Source organism: Penicillium chrysogenum, assembly GCF_028827035.1.
Source record: "Penicillium chrysogenum strain IBT 35668 chromosome Unknown utg000005l_segment0_segment0, whole genome shotgun sequence".
In the NCBI taxonomy this organism is placed as follows: domain Eukaryota; kingdom Fungi; phylum Ascomycota; class Eurotiomycetes; order Eurotiales; family Aspergillaceae; genus Penicillium; species Penicillium chrysogenum.
Genome location: NW_026622753.1, coordinates 6,406,749 through 6,427,116, shown reverse-complemented (window position 1 = coordinate 6,427,116; position 20,368 = coordinate 6,406,749). Strand labels below are relative to the sequence as shown.

General features: G+C 48.2%; 5 protein-coding genes across 5 annotated transcripts; 3 read left to right on the top strand and 2 right to left on the bottom strand.

Moving 5' to 3' along the window:
• Positions 1-3,534: 3,534 nt before the first annotated feature.
• N7489_010836 (nucleotide triphosphate diphosphatase NUDT15) lies at positions 3,535-3,934 on the top strand (the record flags this gene model as incomplete). The annotated part of the gene is made up of 2 exons (XM_056716585.1): positions 3,535-3,622; positions 3,717-3,934. 2 exons carry the CDS (start codon positions 3,535-3,537, stop codon positions 3,932-3,934), a joined length of 306 nt encoding a protein of 101 aa, XP_056564207.1.
• A 3,485-nt stretch (positions 3,935-7,419) lies between these two features.
• N7489_010835 (uncharacterized protein) lies at positions 7,420-9,606 on the top strand (the record flags this gene model as incomplete). The annotated part of the gene is made up of 4 exons (XM_056716584.1): positions 7,420-7,637; positions 7,736-8,128; positions 8,182-8,595; positions 8,649-9,606. 4 exons carry the CDS (start codon positions 7,420-7,422, stop codon positions 9,604-9,606), a joined length of 1,983 nt encoding a protein of 660 aa, XP_056564206.1.
• A 566-nt stretch (positions 9,607-10,172) lies between these two features.
• Positions 10,173-12,190, bottom strand: N7489_010834 (alpha-amylase; the record flags this gene model as incomplete). Its single annotated transcript, XM_056716583.1, has 9 exons — positions 10,173-10,457; positions 10,532-10,772; positions 10,849-10,995; positions 11,051-11,213; positions 11,301-11,529; positions 11,593-11,701; positions 11,765-11,880; positions 11,932-11,970; positions 12,032-12,190. The coding sequence occupies 9 exons, from the start codon at positions 12,188-12,190 to the stop codon at positions 10,173-10,175; spliced, it is 1,488 nt and encodes a 495-aa protein (XP_056564205.1).
• A 1,153-nt stretch (positions 12,191-13,343) lies between these two features.
• On the bottom strand, positions 13,344-16,503 carry N7489_010833 (glycoside hydrolase family 31 protein; the record flags this gene model as incomplete). The annotated part of the gene is made up of 5 exons (XM_056716582.1): positions 13,344-15,027; positions 15,079-15,249; positions 15,296-15,703; positions 15,782-16,002; positions 16,075-16,503. The coding sequence occupies 5 exons, from the start codon at positions 16,501-16,503 to the stop codon at positions 13,344-13,346; spliced, it is 2,913 nt and encodes a 970-aa protein (XP_056564204.1).
• Positions 16,504-18,305: 1,802 nt separating this feature from the next.
• On the top strand, positions 18,306-20,247 carry N7489_010832 (putative C6 transcription factor (AmyR); the record flags this gene model as incomplete). The annotated part of the gene is made up of 3 exons (XM_056716581.1): positions 18,306-19,273; positions 19,335-19,785; positions 19,840-20,247. 3 exons carry the CDS (start codon positions 18,306-18,308, stop codon positions 20,245-20,247), a joined length of 1,827 nt encoding a protein of 608 aa, XP_056564203.1.
• Between the last annotated feature and the right edge of the window lie 121 nt (positions 20,248-20,368).

Here is a 20,368-nt window from a genome sequence, read left to right as displayed (position 1 = left end):
CGTTTCTGCTAGGTGAGGTAGGAGGCGTGCGCTTTCTTTTTCCATCGGAGGTGTCAACTGCGGGATTTGTGAGCTGTCTCATGTCAGGATTTGGGTTGTGAGATCGCGTGTGGATCGATAGATTGGTTCGTGCGATCGTGACTCTCACCGTATACTCCGGAGAACTACATAGTACTACTAGGACGATATCCGAGCACACCTGTACTGTACGGAGGGGGTACAGCGTATGTAGGTGTACTCCATACATTCATATTTGAATAATTGGATCGGAGTACGGAGTACGCGGGGCAGTATAATATAAGTCATATAATTCAATCCGATCACATATTGGATTTCAATCCTCACTTTGAAGGGGGAATTGAAAATTGAAACCCTTGACCTACCTGCTTGAATGTAACGTCATACAATTTATTGACAATTTATTTTTAGATGTTCCTCGCTGCAAGCCGACTGCCATGATCGGGATTTGATCCCATCCAAGCTTCACACGAACTATTGAATCTTGTCATTTAATTTCAGACGATCGACAGACCCACCGTTCGACGTCTATTATGCACTAGGTTCAATAGCGTCGTTTAGCCTGGCCGCAGTGGCTTTTTTGACATTTGCTTTCTCACTTTTGGGGGTCTTTGCTCGGGGGTTTGTATTATTGTGGATTAGCGTTATCCTCCGTAGACGAGATAGCCGCTTGTTCCCCATACTCTTCTGTACTCCGTACTATCCGCCACGATATAATAGCCCGTCTTTCCAATAATGTACGTAAGTATGGGTTTGCGAGCCACGGGTGTGATTGTGGGTTCATGGAGAGTCATATTCAGGTAGGATATTGTGTGCCTACTCCGTACCGGAAACAGGTTCGATGCTGTTTATTCGTTTGTGGTATGATGACATGGCTGCCCACGTTCTAAAATGGGATTTTATTAATTAACATGTCTAGGTACATACGTAGATCAGCTTCACGATCATGTTCTATGGCGCATACCACTATATTGTACCAGCAAAGTATCAACCAGGCGCTTATCTTTTGATCGACCAATCCCAACTACCAGCGGCATGCAGTTATGTACATTATGTGCTCTTCGAAATGATATATGTTGTGTATCTATAATACCAAGTCATAACTGTCCATCTGTGTGCCACACTCCTCACTCTCCCATCACAGTTCTGTAAGGGGAGAAGCAAGCAGCACATAAATGCACCAGCTGTCATGTGCACGAAATATGTATGACCGACACAACCAAGTTATGCATGCTGCACATGTAATGCCACGAAGAAAACAAAGGAGAATATATGAGATATCGGGCATGCAACTAGATAGATTTGTCAATGCATATCACTTCTCGGGTATCTAGAAGCTCGGGCATCTCATTTAGGACGCTAATGCACACTCGATGTACTTGATGTCATACTACCGTCGTATGTAAGCATGGTATTTGAACTACCTTCTAGTACAGCATAGATGAATTTACTCTAGTGGGTTGCATATCTAGGTAACTCGGTCCGTGGGCATTAATCGAAATTATGTCCTACGGCTGGAATATCTGCTTGTAAACGGTTGTAAGTATATATTATCTTGACATAGATATGAGTTGTACTTCTTTTTGCGCTTCGTGCGTGGTATCTTCTATGTTTCGACTTGGGACTGAGACTCGAATTGGGGAGATAACGAAGATAGATACGCCAATTAGATGACTGTAGAGCTTTTAATGGTTTTCGGTATTGGATATTGAATTGTATTAGTAAAGGCAATCCCAGAAAGAGACCCTGGTCATGAGGAGATTATATGGTCTGGAGGAAACGGATTATACCTACAGACTCAACTTATTGATTTTTATTTTTTACTAGGGTGTTCCAAAGGGGATTCCTCCAGCTGTATGATTTCTACTCGGCGTATGGCTCAGCATGCCTTGCTGTCATTCTGCTGTCACTCCCAGTTTCTACAGTTATGTCGGGGAGTAATCATACTGCTTTCTACAGCGAGATGTCTTCTTCTACAATGCATATTGGACAGAAGAACTACGTCGCATAGCCGCTGTGTACCATGAGGAAAGAAATGTATATGCGCTTCAATACGTCTCGCGTAATGTCTAATAAATTTTCAGTCGTGTTTTCTAGACAATTTTATGTTTCGCCGGACACAGAGGTATGACTATTTCAAACTTCGCTTTTTTGTTGCCACGCTTGTTTAGGTCTGCGCCAGGACAGAACGATTGCAACTTTGGCTAGTTGTGCCAACGTTCTACTATAGCATTGATTTCCAACTGTTGAAACACGCAATACATGTCTTTTATATATAGCTCTTATATAGCCTTATATAGTTCATATTAACAACAACACTCTCTACCCTGTACATAATCATATCCATGCCTCATCCGAGTCAAGATTAAAATCCTACAAAACCAGCAGCATTTCAATTTTGTGCAGTCACTAACTTTGTTTCTATTTTATCATCTCTAGATCACTGGCAATACATAACTAGGTCATGAACCAGCCAATCTAATTCCTCACAAAAAAACGAAAAGAAAAAGCCCCCGAAATAGGAAGTAAAATCTGGCTTCTGGTAGAATTACGCAGCCAAACGCAAAATATCAAGCCTCTGGCCGCTGATACCCATAGTCACGTGCATAATAAGCGGTCATAAGCGACTACAAGCGGGTCTAAGCGGGTCCGACGTGGTTTTCGCTTATCACGCACATTTGGGCCAAAAAATACATATCCAGCAGGCCGGCTGGCCCAATGGCAAGGCGCTTGACTACGAATCAAGAGATTGCAGGTTCGATCCCTGCGTCGGTCAATTTTTTTTGCAATTGTTTCTTTAGCTCAGAAACATGCTGCTGGAAGATGCGGAATTGTGCGAAGCGATTGGGGGGAAGAGATATCTCACAATCTTCTCTTTTTCTTGATTCTGTCGTCCATACCAGAGAAGAAAACCAAGTACCACCAGGCGAACGAGAGTATGAAAAGAGAGACGAAATGCCCGTAGTCCCACGGAGACGGGAGTCATGGGCAGCAGGTTACTTGAATGATGGAAAGCCTCACATATAAGGTGAATTGTAGGGGACACAATGCGGATGCTGTAGAAGCACGGATCCTAGGTTAGTATTGGGAGACGTTGGCTCGCTGTAACTTTTCCCGTCTGAGGATTTGGCTGCTGGATATCACCTTCGGTAGAGACAAGAGCCCGCAAGTCCCCATCGAATGATCATCATTTATAAGTTACCAAGAAATACTCCCGCAAGATCTTGTTATATAGTGTGGCAAATTTCCTAGAGAACGACTTTTAGAAATTGCTCGCCGATTGGCGACCTGCCAACTATAAGGTTCGTCGCCCAAAGGTTCTACACGTTGACTGGGGGGCATGAGCTCGCGTTTGCATTCTCATGTAACAATGCTGATTCTCCTAGTCCTTTATTAATTTCTTTCGGAAGTCGACAGACCATGTATGAATGCGAGTGCCCTGGGTCAGTTCTGTAACCTAACTTATACTCGCATATCCCCTTCATACACACCACCATTGTCACCTCGTCCTATAAAATGAAACTGCAACTCGGCGTCAGTGTATTCGTACGGAATAATATTGGGACGTTCATTCTTGGCAAACGAAGAGGAAGCATTGGAGCAGGTTCGTCCATCAGGCGTCAATAGGGAATTGCCACAAAGACTGCCAATCTTTTATTTCCAGATCCAAGGTTTTTCTAGCGTCTTTACAATTAAAGAAACCTGGGGCCTACCGGGCGGACATTTTGAATTTGGCGAGGCTTTCGAGGCCTGTGCAGCGCGAGAAGTGGTCGAAGAGACTGGGCTTGTGGTCCATCACCTGCGGTTCCTGGCCGTCGCGAACAGCGGCATGCACAAAGAAGGCAAACACTATGCCGTTGTTTTTGTCAAAGGGTATGTCAATAAGACCCGAGAGGGGGGTCTGCCGCAACCGTAGGTTAGTACTGTACTTGAAGCAGTTGATTGGTGTGTTTTACCATGAATGGCATTAGCTCCCCGAGCCCGAAAGCTGCACGTCACGGGAGTGGGTTTAGTGGGGTGAGCTGCATTGTTCTAGCAAGGAGCAAATGAGGCCTGACAAACCAGGATCTGAGGGACGGAGACTGTCTTCGCCTCTTTTAGAATTATTTCAGCAGTAGCCAGACTTTCACCTGTAGCCGTGCTGTGTTAAGCCATGTGATATTTTATATAGTGATGCCAATAAGGAGACGGCTTTATTCCATATTTTAAAGGTTCTTCCAGTGATCTCCAACTGTGCCATCCGTGCTGAATGTTAAAATACCGCAGTAATCGGAATCATGAGTTATTTTTTCTTGATCATTAGGAGACACTAGGACTACAGGAGATCCCATATGCAAAGTATGAACAAGGTTTGCACTACCAAAGGAACCAATTGACATGGTTTGTTAAGCCATCTAAGAACTATTTAAGAAGGTAACATGTTGAGTAGTTGACTGCCTAATTAGGAAGGTCTGAATTTCAGAGGCGGGGTATAGTTAGCACTTCCCCATATATAAGGCTGGTGCAGATCAGGAACCAAGCCGCATAATCGGAAATAATTCCTCCACATATGGGCACAATCCACTTTGTACACCTTTTGCTATTTCCCGAATCCACCTTTAATCCCAAGTATCGACTTACGTCCTACATGAGGGCCTTATATATAACCAACAGCCTTTCGCAGGTGTAGAATAGTGGTGAGGAGCTTGACATCCAACTTCACTAGTTACAGGTGGAAAGGCGGCCGTTTCTAGCCCCAGAAGCGGTCATTTTCGTCAATTTCACATGTTATCGGGTTCTGGTAGTAAACCAACTAAAGACGCTATAATGCATGTTGGTCTAGACACGGGTCGAGAGATTTACATCACTAAACATGTGTTCACACCCATCGACCAAACAAGATAGGGATATCTAACTGTCAAAACGGCCCTTATCTCTGAGACATGCATGTACATCTTCCCTGCAAGTACTTCGTACGGAGTAACCTATATCGGGAAGCATGCCGGTCGCGTTGACGGACATCAAGTCGCAAATCACCATGCGAGCCGCTCGGATGTAGACTTGGGCGTTTGAGTTTAGATTCACGTCTTGTGGCTTCATGGCATGTGTTCATTGGAGGATCCATGGTCAGTCGGCCCTGCAGGGAAGATGCAGAGAAGCAATAAAGAAAAGGGGGAGGGGAAACCCTCAGCTAGCCAATCAGACATAGTTTAGACGTGCTGCTTGATCTGACTGCATTGGGTTGTTGACCCCTCGTTGATGCATCACGCCCATCGTGAGAGGGGGTATGGCTGTCTGGCGACACTTGCGTGCTGTGACTGAAGGTTTGCCAATGCATTACTGCGCCTCTGAAAACCGGGCAATATGCTCTCTCAGTATCATTATCCGAGACATGTTGATGTGATCGGCGTGCTCTAGAAAGATCTTCCTCTATACTCTACAGGATTGCTTCTCCCGAACCTGGAAAGATAACAATGATTTGCATGAAAATAGTGTCTATTCAACAGTGGGTCCAGCACTTCCCTGATCATGGTAGTAACTTATAACCACGCCCGGACCGGTGATCCCAACCATGTTCACATCCCAGCCGTTGGGGGCGCATCGCCAAATCTCTGGGCATAGCTTGCTTGGGCTATTCCGCCACGCCGAAGGTAAAAAAGTTACGCAATAATAATCTTTAGTGATACAGCTCGCATATTGCAGCTTAATCAAGGGTCCTGATAACGAGTCAGGCCGAGGGCATCGGCTAGTTCGTTGCCAAAGGATGTGGGCCAGGGAGCTAGCCAACGGTCGATTACCCCAGAGTTCAACAAGCCAAGCCCAATCCAGTATTCAGGATTATAGTATGTTATACTCCGTACGTATCTTTGTACTCCGTATATTAAGCGATTCGAACAGACCGCTTCTTTATCCGATGTTCCCGGGTTCAGCTAAAAAGGGCACTAATACCCGGATGGGTAGGTGCTAAACCCTCTCTGCATGAAAATTATATTGCACGATAGAGTGGACCCTTCAGAGGCAGCGAAAAGAGATACCTCGGCTGATTTGGGGGGATTTCCGCGGGCGACTGCTGTATATTCTTCCGCATTGCCCCTTAGCGTTGCGCGATTAGCGAGTTTAGGATAAATTGGAACAACTTGCCAGGGTTGTATCCCGGGTTAATATTGTGATTAGTGAGGCCGAAGCTCAACACTATTAGAATATATTAGACAACTTGAGGGTGATGCTTAATTTCCGTGCGATCGGCGAATAACATCAATGTGAATATCATATGAATAATTGTCACTACCCGCTCCCCTTTCGCTTTAAGGATAAGACATAATTAATATGGAGGATGAGGCGTAAGCACCTCTGAGATCCAATAAAAAGGAGGCGAAGACTAGAAAACACCATATCTCGAAGGGCCCCCTCAAGTATAAGAGCAAATAAGGCTAAATAAGAACGACTAACTGATAGAAGGGGGGCCACTAGGGCATTAAACGGCATGATACCCGTTGTTAAGCGGGCCTAGAAAGTTACAAGGTCACATTGCTGCCATCTCCAATCCTGATAGCCATTTATTTCCTTTCCCTTTGAGACATTTGCACATGTTAACCAATGATTGTCCGAGAGACTGCTGTTTGTCTGTTGTCCCTCTCCACTTGGATCCTGATCCTCCCCACTTAAGATCAATTTAACTAAGGGGATTGCCAAATCATACTACAGGGTCTGTGGCTCTTGACTCTGGACCCTTGCCTAGATCCTTTTTAGGTCGGAATTCTCCGAGCATGTCGAAGACGCAAAAAAGTGGTTGTATTAGATAGGAAAAAAGTGAAAGGACTCCGCGATATCTTCGGAATTCGGTGAAATAAGACAAACTAGTCAAGAATCAAACGAAAAAGGATGTACCTAGTATAGATCGCGCCACTCAGCCCCCTCAAACCCCCTCTCCTACGGTTTTCGTCGGGGAAATCGGCTCAGGGGGGTAGTTAATACGACATTATCAACCCCTCTTGAAAGTATGCACCGACAATCGCTACCTTTCTAGAAGCCAACGGGAAGTTGTCGGATTGGTGGATGCATATTCGATTACCCCAGGTCCGCCATGGTCCGCTATAATCCGCCATGAACAGGATATGTATGTTGTACCTGCGCGGACGCTTCGATATCGTCAGTAATCGGTTTCTTGTCGCAATTGGCTCAATCTCCTCACCCAGCCTAGTGGCCCTAATGACCCGCTATTATAAGGCTTGGATCTCCCTGATAGACATGAGATGATCTTCAGGTTGTTTGATTTGGTCTTTGCTTAAGGGTCTAATTGTTGATCAGCCTTTCCTTCCTATTTTCCAACTTCTCAACCTTCCCGGTCGATCAGGCATAGACGATCCCCTAAACAGTACATACCTCCAGTACACTTACAGTAACCATTCAACCTCCGATACAATGACGAGAACTGGCCCTCCAATTAATCCTATCTCGTGGGACACCAAGACTATTGTTCCAGATGATGGCAGCAGAATCGATTCGGTCGCTTGCCAGGATGCGAGGCCAAAAGGGCGCATCCGACGATCAATGACTGCTTGTCATACCTGTCGCAAGCTCAAGACTCGCTGTGATGTTGATCCCCGTGGTCATTCTTGCCGTCGCTGTTTGTCACTTAGGTTGGTTTCGCCTTTTTATTCATGTGTTTGACATATCCCCGATTTTTACTCTTTTTGAAGTCTCCCGTTTCTCTATATGCTGACTATTGTCATAAAAGGCTTGACTGCGAGCTCCCCGAGACAACAGAGCGGTTCCAGGACAATGCATCAACCTGGTCTGACGCCACCGCTGTACCCTCGATTGAGGAACGGCTCGTCTCTCTCGAACGAGGAATGGGGGAGATGATACATCTGATGCGGCAGATAGTGAAAAGCTCCCCCAGCATGCCCTGCAGCCCAACCTTCCAAACTAGAAACCACAGCATAGATGGAACATCTTCAAGTGATAGCATGTCCTCATCTTTCTATCCGCTCAAGCCAGCGCAGCTCATTCGGGACCTGCAAGCCGAATGCTTCGGCGAGAGAGCTCACTTCTCCGATGCTGACATCCTCGGGGATATCGTCACCCAGGGCATCGTAGATTCCAAGCTTTCCGTGAAGCTGATTGAACTGTGTGTCTGATTGTGTGTCTGTCACTGGATCGCCCTGCTAATGATCTCGCCAGTTTTGTCGAACATTTCGGCCACTGGGTCTCAATAAATCACTCGTCCAGCCTTCAACGGTCGAATACACTCCTTTTCAATACTGCATGTCTCCTGGCTTCGCGCTATATGCCTGGCCTACCACAACACACTGTCCGCGATATCTCACTCTATGTACAACATGCCGTCGCGAAGGTGTTGTGGAAGCCCCCGCCCATGACAAGCGATATGCTGCAGGCCTTGACCTTGCTTTGTCTCTATTCCACTTCTATTCACAAAGAAGGCCTGATGGACGACTGGTTGCTGAGCGGGATCTCGATCAACCATGCCCTCATCTCTTTTAACTTTCTCAATACTTTGCCAGGAGACAATTTAAGTCCAGACGAACTCCTTGCTCAGTTGCGTTTGTGGAATACACTCTGTGCAACCCAACTACAGTATGTCCTGCCCAACAATTCGTCAGGTATACAATCTAACACCAATCCAACAGCTCCGCCCTCGCAAACGGCCGCACTGTCAACATCCAACAACAATACATCAACCAATGTCCCCGCATCCTAGAGCATGCAGGTGCCACACCAGAAGACGGAAGAATCGTCGCAGAGATTCAACTATACCGCATCGCCCTCCGACTCCAACACAGCCAGAGCCGCCTCCAATTTGCAGAATCTGAATACGAAGAACTGGAGCGCTGGAGAATGGAGTGGGCACATCTCCTAAGTACATCAACCCTCCCCTATATGCCCAGCCACTGCAATCCCAATCCAAATCTAACAGCGACACCCACAGCCACCAACGGAGACTCAACTCTCAACCTAAACCTCTGGTTCTGCCAACTCCTCCTACACCGAACCGCCGCGCGCCTCCAACCAGACAGCGAGCGCCTCCTCCCAGAAATATGCGGCACCGCCCGCCTAATAATAACCCAATTCCTTCAAACGCGCTTCACGTCCGCACCCGCTCTAATCGACCACGTCTACTTCATCGTCGGCTACGCCGCGCTCACACTCTGCGACTACACGCTCACCGACCCATTAATCAACCAAGTGCGCGGCTTCCTACTGCACCTCGCGCCAGGCGGCGACAACCTCTCCTACCGGATCGCGTGTATTGTCGGCGAAGTGCAGCGGCGCTACTCAGAGGCGACTGCTGTTGTGGCGGCGGGGTCGCATTCGTCGTCGCCGGTTGCCGAGGTCAAGGGCGCGCAGATGTTCGGTTCATCGCACCATCATCGTACCGGTATGGAGCTCTCGCAGCTGATGTCTAGCCCCGAGGGCTTGGATTCCCTTGTTGAGGGATATAATTGTCTTGAGCAGATGATGCCTGGGTATGCGGCTTCGCAGCCTGCATTTGAGGCGCCGGATTTGTTTCATCATTCTCCTACGACTGGTGTTACTGGTGGGGCTATGCCTATTGGTCTCGTGCCCAGGGCTTTGCATGATTGGTGATGAGGTTATGGGTTGGTCTTTTGGTTCTAGATTATTGGAGTTGGTGCATGTTGAACTAATACCGAGGTTGGATTTGGGATTTGGGTGTTGTGTTATGTTTCTTTTTACTTGAGGATCGTAATAACAAAAGTACAAATGGAAATTTGTCCTGACTTCTTCAACTGGCTTCTCTGTTTCGTGTTGCTATTCATCAAAGTAATATATATTACCTATAGCTGGATTCAAATTGTATTACCTTGGTAGTTATCTGGCTTCCAATATGCATTGTCGTCTCACATGGCTTAGATACTCCAATACTTCCTCAATTCAGCATCCAGCATGGTCTCTCATCTCCTAGACACCAGGCCAACAAAATATGATAGTATTATGTATAAAGCTGATAAACCATTCGAAAGGAGGTGTCCACGGGTATGGATAAAAACACCAACTCAGATGTAATAATATATACACTTTCTCCTTCCCAATAAAGCAATTGGAAGGAATATCTATCTATCAGGAGCCCTCGAAAGAGGGTACAGGCAGTTCGGCCTCGATCAGCCAAATTACCAATATCTCGAACACGAAGTCTATGATGAGCACAGAGCCGAGCCCTCGAGCAAAGACGTGGGGAGCAAGATCCTCGGCGCTCCACTCGCCATAGGAACAGACACCTCCCCACTATCACCAACAGTAACACTAGTGCAGGACACAACCTCAGTCAACTTCGCACCAGCCTTGAATCCAGTATCAGGAATTGAAACTGAATACTCTTTACCCCCTGCACCGAGATTCGTCAGGACAGTGATTGTCTGTCCACCGTCGAAGCCCTTCCGCATGGCGATGGCGCTCTCGTCTTTGTAGATTGGGTGGTTCTGTGCAGACCGAGTTAGTTTCTTTTCCTTCTTCTCCTTCTTATTTTGAGACACAGAGAGAGATGAGCACATACCTGGTAAATAGTATAATTGGTACTCTTAGCAATGGCCTGGTTTCTAGCGCCATTGGCCTTGGCAATGAGCTTGTACAGCTCGCTGTCGGTGTTGTATCCGGATAACCACAGAGCCTCGCGATTAGCCGGGTCCTCGCCACCACTGTAGTGCTGCTCCTGGCCTGCATAGACAATAGGAATGCCATCTGCCATAATGGTAAATGTGGCTGCGTTCTTGGCGAGGGCAATGTCATCGGTGGCACTGGATTCCCGAGGTCAGCTTCTAGACATACAGAACGGAATCATACTCTGTTTCTTTGCATGGAATTTCCACGTACTGGGCAAAACGTGGGTTATCGTGGTTCTCCAAGAAATTTCCAAGAAGGGTTGAGTCCTTGCAGGTCGATTTCACCGTGTTGATCATGTTGTATAGATCGGTCATGCTTCCCGAGGTCGACTGGAAGGCCTTGAGGAGTGGGTAGTAACTATTTGCACGAGTTAGGTTTGGTTTCTCTAGTAGATTCCATGACAAGGTCTCACATCGGATAGTTGAGCACTCCGTCCATTACCTCCTGGTATGGACAGGTGTAATCTGGGTCACCATCAAGGATTTCGCCTACGCAGTAGACGCCCGCGGCTTTGTTGTAGCCGGGCCAGAAATCTTTCTGGACATGTTTGACTGTGTCGACGCGAAGTCCATCGACTATATATCGGTGAGTTTCTGAATACGGCGATATCTGCTGAAGCAGGGGAGTTCTTTTTTTTAGAAAAAAGAAAGAAAGAAGCTTACTGGAGTAGTTGGAGACCAAAGATCCAACCCAGTCATACCATAGATCCTGCACCTCCTTGCTCTGTGTATTCAGATCCGGTAGCGAGACCTTGTTATCGCCAAGCCAGCAGTTTTGCGACATGGTGTCGTCGTTGTGATCGGTGATTGGGCAGTAGGAGTGGAAATACTTTGCATCGTTGAAGGGGTTGAATTTGGTGTAGTCCACGTCAGCACCTGCGCCATTGTAGCCCTTTTTATCCAATATATGTCAGTCTCAGTCCAGGTGGTTGGTGGCCTGGGTGATTTGACTCACCATGTGATTTGCTACGACATCGACCATGAGATACATGTCGCGTTTGTGCAAAGCCGCAGCAAGGGCCTTGAGATCGTCTGCGGTTCCATAGTTGGAATCGAGAGAATAGCTTAGAATTTGTCAGTAGGGATGCAGGTTTTGACGAATTTCTTCCCTGCTTTGCGATACTCACATATCCTGCTGCCAGTATCCGTGATAGGGATCTCCGTACGCGGTTTCCCCGCTCAATTGACCGGTCACCGGAGTGATCCAAATGGCCGTAAAGCCCATTCCTTGGATATAGTCCAGCTAAGATATTGGTTAATTGGGTGATGTAGGAAGGATCAGACTGTTACTGACCTTGTCAATGATACCCTGCCAGGTTCCGCCACAGTATTTCTATCCACTATAGTTAGCTCTATCTCAATGACATAGAGCCTACGAATAGATAAAAGCTTACTCTGTCAGCGGTATCACAGGCAGCAGTAGTTGAACCATCGGTCCGGGCAAAACGATCCGTGAGCATGAAGTAGATGGACTGCGAGCGCCATTCCGCTGGGGTCGCAGCAATGGCAGTGCTAACCAGGCCGGCAAGCCAGGCAAGCCGAGCTAGAACCATCTTGTAGATGTTTCACCACCGATAGCTCAGTAACAGAGGAGAGGAAAGTCGCTCAACAGAACATTCCAACAAAAAGCGCTGCGGGGCCTTGGTATATATACCCTGCGAAAAACCATACATACAACGGCATATGAAAAAAATATTGGGGACGAATAGCCGTTGAAATCGGACTCGGTGCAGGATTATGGCTTAAGCTAATAGACGTCAAAAGCCCATATGAAGATTGTCACAGACGATCGCAAATGGACAGTAATCCCTCTAAATCCCCGACCCCGGTCACAGAAATATATACAGAAGTCGAAAACAGAGGGAGGTCTCTGTATGGCCAAGAAATCCATAATTAATTCACAGATAATCTCCCGAAAGGAAAATCCCACTATCATCCTTCACACCTGATTCGTCACATCTCGATTTCCCCCAGCCCGGTAAAATACAGAGTCACAAGGGTATAGATGCATGCATAACCTGGAAATTCCCAGGTGATTAGCCCAGATCACAAGGCTACGGCATGTGCAATATTAACCCTGTCGCAGCCCCTGACATGGGCTTTGGTCGAATCAGCGTGTGCGGGGCCTACCTCAAATTGATTACAAAGTTGCAATGGCTATTAGCTCGTTTGAGACGATGTGGATCTTTTGGATATTCCGGGTTCTAGTCGGGGATCAGTCGATGCTAACGGTCTTGGTCTTGGTAGATGCGACTAGATGATTTAGGGTATATACTCCGATGTTAGGGGGACTCTAGGGCTACTAGTAGGGGTATTATGACGGACGAAACGCAAAGACAATTTATATTTGGGCTTCATAACTCGGGCCGACATAGGAGATTAAAATTCGTGGATCTTTGAATAGCCGATTTGGGAATACGACCGAGGATCCATGGACAAGAGGTAGTCGTATGATTCCTTTCTTACTCGGCTGAGGTGAGGTTATACGGAGTCGTCACTTTAGCAGTGGGTGGTCTTTAGAGAGTAACCTGAAATAAGACAATTGGGAGATATTACGAAGGAAATATGTATATACCAATAAGAAATCCAGCGTGACGCTATGAATATAGATGAATCTGACTGCTATTGGGATAAATTATAGAGAAAACAGCAGATTTGCATTCCGAAAGACTCATTTTCCAACTATCCCTCAATGCATTTCACAATTTACCACTTCAAAGCCCAGTCAGCACTAAAAGCACCCTTTCTGGTCAACTTCTGCAAACCGCCGACGGACAACACACGCGACGTAGCATTATACTGCACCCCAGAAGCCGGCACAGGTATACCATTAAGCTTAACAGCATCAGGCTGCGTAGACACACCAAGAACAGTAACAGTAGCGAGAGGATTCAACGCTTCCCAGCTACCCTTTGCCCTAGCACTCAAGCTGGACTCCTTGACACTGAAAGTAACATCAAGCGTATCATCCGGGGCATTACTCTCTCCATCATCGAGATACAACTGTCCAGTGGCAGTTCCGCTGCCACCGAGCGCGACAAGCAAAGACCAAGGCGTACCACGCGCCTCCTTCGTAGTCAGAGCCGGCTCCTGCATCGGTACGACGCTGCCTCCACGCACGAAAACGGGGATATGGCCCAGCGGGGCAGGAATGGTAGTGTTGACACCAGGCTTCGCGTCCACGGCTGTCTGGGTGTACCAGTCATACCATACCTCGCCGTGCTTAAGGCCCGGGAAGACACCCCTGACAGAGGTGGCATGGGGAGCAAGCACCGGGACGACCATAATTGAGGGACCGAGGAGGAACTGCGTGTCGACTGCGGCCAGGGAGGGGTCTGTAGGGAATTCCCAGGCCAAGGCGCGCATGACGGTGGAGCCGGTTGTGTGGGCTTCGTGGAAGAGGGTGTAGAAGTAGGGGAGGATTGCGTAACGGATCTTCATAGCGGATTTGGTGGCAGCTGTAACGGATTCCCAGATGTAGGGCTCTTGGGAAATCGCGGAGAGGGTGTTGTGGTTACGATAGAAGGGGAAGAAGGCCGATAATTGCATCCAGCGGTTGCAGAGTTCTTCGTCGGTGTTGCCGTTAAAGCCGCAGGCATCGACGCCGAACATAGGGGTTCCGAAGAGGGAGAATGAGAGGGCTTGGGGGATGGAGAAGAACATATATGCCCACCTAGAGGCATTATCACTACCCCAGTGGCCAGCCCATTTACCGGAGCCTGCGAATGTTGAGCGACCGATGACGAAGGGACGCTTCTTTTCATCGACCTTAAGCAGGGCATGGTAGGTGGCGTTAAGGATTTGGTGTCCGAAGAGGTTGTGCACATCGTACTCTTGGACGCCATCGGAGTGAGTGGCATTAGGGGACACGGCGTGTGAGCTGAGGTCGTGGCCGTCCTGATCATGGTTGATCACATATGGCGGATAGTTGATGTTGCGTACTCCCGGAGTGGGTGTAGTCCGCAGGTAAGAGGTGGACGAAGAGGTAGAACCGCCAGTTGTGGCGGTAGCAGCTTGGCTGAACGACGCCGCAGATGCAGACGCAGCCTCAGTCTTGTTGCTGAGCTCAAACCCTTCGGGATAATCATAAATAACGTTACCAGGCTCTCCAGGCAGGGCAAACGCAGGATGGGTCGGGTTCGTTCTAAGGTTTCCAGATCCGCAGCTGCCAGTGCAGAAGGAAGAAACCTCGTTCATATCAATCCAGATGCCATCAATGGCGACTTTCTTGTGCCAGATCACGATTTCGTTCGCCCAGAAATCACCTGTCTTAGGGTTGTGCCAGTCGGGGAAGACAGTGTAGCCGGGCCAGACGGCGCCAATGTATTCGCTTCCGTCCGGATTCTTCAGGAAGACGTCCTCTTGGTGTCCGCGGGTGTAGGTATCATAGCTGGATATGAATCAGCAAGGTTTTCTGCGGGGCAGGCCCAGGGGAACTTACGTATCAGAGGCATTCTTGGGGTTGGGAATGTAGATGGCCGCGTCTATAATTGGAATATAATGACGGCCACTGCTGTGCAGCTTATCTAGGAATTTTTCACCCTCACTGTAGGGATAACGGTGTTGATCATTATCGAAGTCACGGTAGCCATGCATGTAATCAATGTCACTCCTAGTCAGGTTAGATTGATTTCAACCATCGCGGCGAGCCAATTTACCAGATAGTCTCGAGTGGGATCTCAAACTTCTCAAAGTTGGATACAACTTCTTCAAGTTCAGTCCAGTTATTGTAACCCCAGCGGCACTGGTGGAAGCCGAAAGTAAAATACTGCTGCAATGCCGGTAAGCCAATGGTGCTCAGCTGGTAGTTCTTGGTTACATCCGCTTGGCTAGGACCCGAGTAGAAAGTGAGATCAATGCTACCTCCCAGGGAGCGCCACTTCAGGCCCTCAGGATTCATGACGACCTCCTGACCGTGCGCGTTTCTAGAGAAGACACCATGAGAGAAGGAAACATAGTCCTTAGGCTGATCGGCCTTGTCACTTGCAACGAGGGTGTGGTGACCGTTGTCGTCCACGTCATAGTAGCGGGTGTCCAGATAGAAAGGATGGGAGCCGTAAACATTGCTGATGAAAGTAGTCAGGATTAAACAAGCAATACAAGGCAGGGGGGGCGGGGGGCGTGTATTTGGGAATGAAACTTACTCATCGATAGGATCACTAATATCGGAGGCATAAAGCGTCAAAGTGAGATTGTTCAAAAGGCGCAGCTGCTGGATGTGCTCTCCGATGCCATACAAGTTGTAATCCTTGGGCAGAGAGGTAACAAACTCAACAAACTGGTTTTCAAACACCAAGACGGAATCAGTCGTATCGAAAATGGCATCACCGGTAGCCTTGCGGGTCACCTTGAAATAGAAAGAGGGCTCGTTCGATCAGGTGAACTCAAGATCACTATCTTGCTTTGAAGCCTGACGATCGGAAATGGATCGAGGAACGACATGCTCATCCAACATGAACCAAGAATAGTTCGAAGAATCCAGATATGTGGGGACGATTTGAACGCTGAGGCGGTCATTGGCGAGGTACTCAATGGAAAAGTCCAAGGAGTCTACGTCAGTTCCATAGACATTGCACGGCTTTCCGGCCAGCGTCAAGGTAGCAGTCACCCCACGAGCAGACTCCTTGACGTTGGATGCCTTGTACCCGGGACAAACCGACTGCGCATCGACAGCTTCAGGGTCATCTATATTGGCGATCAGCTGTGCGCCAGCCTCAGCGCTAGCGGGAATGGTAAATTGAGTGTATTTTCCCGAAGAAGTCGGAGAAGCGGCAGAATGGGAGCCCGAGGCTGTAGAGGCGGATCTGGAGAAAGCACCATAGGCCAAGAGCCAAGCACCACTAAGAAGGTTCTTCACACCAACCATAGTGACCACTTCCCTACTCACAGATTAGCTTGGCGACCAGGGGAGATTTTGTCTCAGATAGTTCTGGCTCGTTCTTATACGGTTGCTGGGCGTAACCGGTCCGTTCTAGGGACTTGCGGACAGGGACCAGGAACCTGATGGTATGCCGTACCCGGGACAGTTTCTGGTGATTCTCTGCACATACTCTGCTTCGTGGCTGTCTTTGCGAGGTTCGCCAGCCTCAACCTGACGAGAGCTGGACTGTGTAGAATGCGGAGAGAAGAGAGGTCCCTTACGTCGACCCGACGTCCACTAATAGGACTGTATAACCTACATGTACGACGTACACCAAAGAGGGGTATAGGTTCGTTTTAGACTACGTTCTTTAAGATCCAGATATAATAAAAGAGGTCCCGGAGCTATTAGAAGAGGCAAGTTCCACTCCAGAATCCTATACAACAATATACATACCGAAGAACAAGTGTTAGAGTATGAAATCGAGACTGTGATGAGAACAGGAACAAGTAGAGTACAATGCGGATAATAATTACTCCGGTCTGTTCTATAATGCCGATCACAATAGATCATGCCATTGCTGATGATTGGCCAGTTGTCCGATAAATGCCCGTCTACGATAATAGTAGGCTACAGGGTACCTGATCCTGGAATCAATATACATGAAATCCTGCTTACATAGAAATTATAGTGGCGGATGATATTGTAATCCTCTATATGGCAAGCTGCAGTGAGCCCTTTCTCTCCGGTGGAGAACCTTATAACTACGAGATGCCCGGACGTTCAAAGGATTTTGGAGTAATTCTAGGACCTCGGGACTCTCGCAGGAATAGTATTCAACTGGTTGAAGAAGTTTATTCGAATTGGGCATTCAACTGCTCAACAGTCCCACCTCGACTAAACTGTACAAACCATCAAACTATAGTGGGAAAAGTTGTATGCGCTTCAACCTCACGATATACAACACAGGAGCCCCCAATTTCGCACTTTCGGGAAGCCGAGAAGGATACGAGAATAGACCCATGTCGGCACTGGTAGGATGCACTACCCTGTCGATCCAAATCTATAGTCGTATGGCTATATGTAGACTAAGCTTGAAGAAATCGATTGGATCGGAAATCAACTTGCGAAATGCGAAGCGGAGATGAATGCTCAGGGCAGTCTGGCAGTGCCCACTAAATACTAAAATGGTTGACCGGCAGGAAAATCCCGCATATTCGATCTAGTGTCCCTGTCAATCAATATGGAGATGCCAAGCATAGCCGACTTGGTGCCGTAATGGCCCCGTGGGTACGGAGTACTCCGTACTTGGCCAAGAGGTACTTTGCTTCCGGCCCGAGATTGAGATCCATGCAATATCAGCAGAAGATCATAAGGATATTTGGGGGATACGGAGTAGTGACTCAATGAGTCAACTTTCATGGTGATCTTGGTGATCTTGGTGATCTTGGTGATGGCTTGTATCCTTTATAGTCCGAAGGCTGAGGGGTACGTACACAGCCAGAGAAGTCGGCCCGAGAGAAATGGCCCTAACCCAGAAGCGTCGTTAGAATAGCAATATCCATAAGGAAGCCAATGCGAATTAAGATCAAAATATGAAGCACACCTGGGCAATTCTAACGCAGGGGCTCTGGCGGGGTTTTTTTCCTTTTCATCCCCCGCTTCCCCAGGTTTGTGTTTTTTCTTTTATTAAAATGGGCCATGCCAAACTCCCCGGATGAAACCATCGCACTTCTTTTTTATACCTTTCGACCTTAACATGAACTCAACTCTGCTGAGTCTAGTAAAGACCTAGCAATAATCCAACAATGTCCACCAAACAATCCAAGCCAAAACAAGCATGCGACAACTGTCGCCGTCGCAAAATAAAATGTTCCCGTGAACTACCATGCGACAAATGTCAACGGCTACTTCTCTCCTGCTCGTACAGCGACGTCCTCCGTCGCAAGGGCCCCAAATTTCGCACTCTGTATCCCCTGGCCCCGATCCACCCGCTCTCATCCCGACAAGACCCTCCCGAGACTAAGTATCCCGAGGACGCCGGTACCGGCGAGATTCCGGACTACCAATTCAACTCGCCCATTTCGCCAGGGTTTATAATCGCAGACTCGCAATTCGCAGGCCAGGACTTCTCGGATACTTTTTCCCACCTGCCGCCCCCGGACCTCGTCTCCTCTCCCGGCTCCACGGACTCAACCGTCGAATCCGCCATTGGTTATGGTTATGGTCATGGCTATGCGAGGCCGGTCGCCCGCCGTCTCTCGCCCCAGATACTGCTCGTCCATGTCAATATCTACCTCAAGTACTTGTTCCCGATTATGCCGGTGGTCCGCGCGGACCAGCTCCGGTTGGATTGCCATCAGCCCGGGCAGCTGTCTGCGCAGCGGTATGCGCTTCTGGCGGCGCTGTGTGCTGCTACGCATATCCAGTTGAAGCTGGATGGGGCGACGCCTGTGCCGGATCCTGCGCGTTTGCAGAGTTTCGGGGATGAGCACTCGTTCATGTCTGGGGAAGAGCTCCTTTCGGAGGCCGTGCGGGCACGGCGGGATTGCGATGTTTTGGAAGACCTTAACACGGAATCGCTTTTGACTTCGTTCTTTTTGTTTGCCTCGTATGGAAATCTTGATCGCCAGGATCAAGCTTGGTTCTTCTTGTGCCAGGCGACCTCGTTTGCATTCACACTTGGGTTGCATCGCGAGTCGACGTATGCAGAGTATGAGGCTGAAGAGGCGGAGGAAAGACGGCGTGTGTTCTGGCTTTTGTTTATCACGGAGAGGTGAGTGGACCGATTTATGAAGGACCATGGTTTGGACTGGAGCTGATTAGTGAATTGGCAGAGGTTACGCTCTCCAGCAAGCGAAGCCGGTTATGTTGCGCAGCTCTATTCACAAGCCCCAGGTCCTTTGCTCGGAAGATCCTATTCTGGCTTATGGATTCATCAACCTGATCAACATTTTTGAGAACCTCACACCGAACCTATATGACTGGATGTCCGCCGGCGGTGGAGATGGGATCTTGGAGAGACCGCCAACCTCCGCCATCCAATCCAGCCTATGCAAGGCTATTTCCCTAGAGGGAGTTCTTGAGATCCAGCAGGTTGATATCTTGATCACGCAACAGTGGCTGCAGACGATGATGTGGAAACTATCTATGAGCCATGCCACGCAACCTGGTTCGTGCGATGACGCAGTTTTGCCATTTCACCTCCCAGTGATGGTGGGTAAATCCGTGATGAGCGTGATTGGTGCTGCATCACAGGGGGCTGTTGATGCGCACGGGATTGGAATGGTAGGTCCCCCAGAGATGAAGTTGCTTGTTTGTATACTGATTTGGATGTTATAGGAACAAAAGCTCTTCGACCTAGGCTCCTCTGTTGCCGATGTGACGAGATCTCTTGGACCAAAAGCCGTCCATAGATTGGCTGAGTCGATTATTGATCCGAACGAGTTGCTGTGGGGTATACTTCACACTCTGTCTCAGATTCGTGGCTCGCCCTCATACCTCTTCCCTACATTACTGGATCGTTGCAGAAACGTGCTTGGACTCGACTGCAACATCACAACGGGAAATTTCCTTCCTATACTCGGCGCTGCTGTGCCGGATCAGTTGGCTTCATGGTCTGGCCAGCATGACTGGGATTACGCTGCCAGTGCGGAGGATATTGATATCCATGACGTTGATGGACAAGCCGAGTCAGCTCCTCATCCGCATGTGCCGCAGGAACTGGGCTTCGAAAATTGTCTCTTGTGATGATGGGCACGACTGTATTGAATTTGTGATGCGGTTTTTCTTCTTGTTTTTGTGATACCAAGTGGAGTTTTATAGATGGTTGTTTATGATATGGAGGAACAACAGAATTGTAGAACACGAT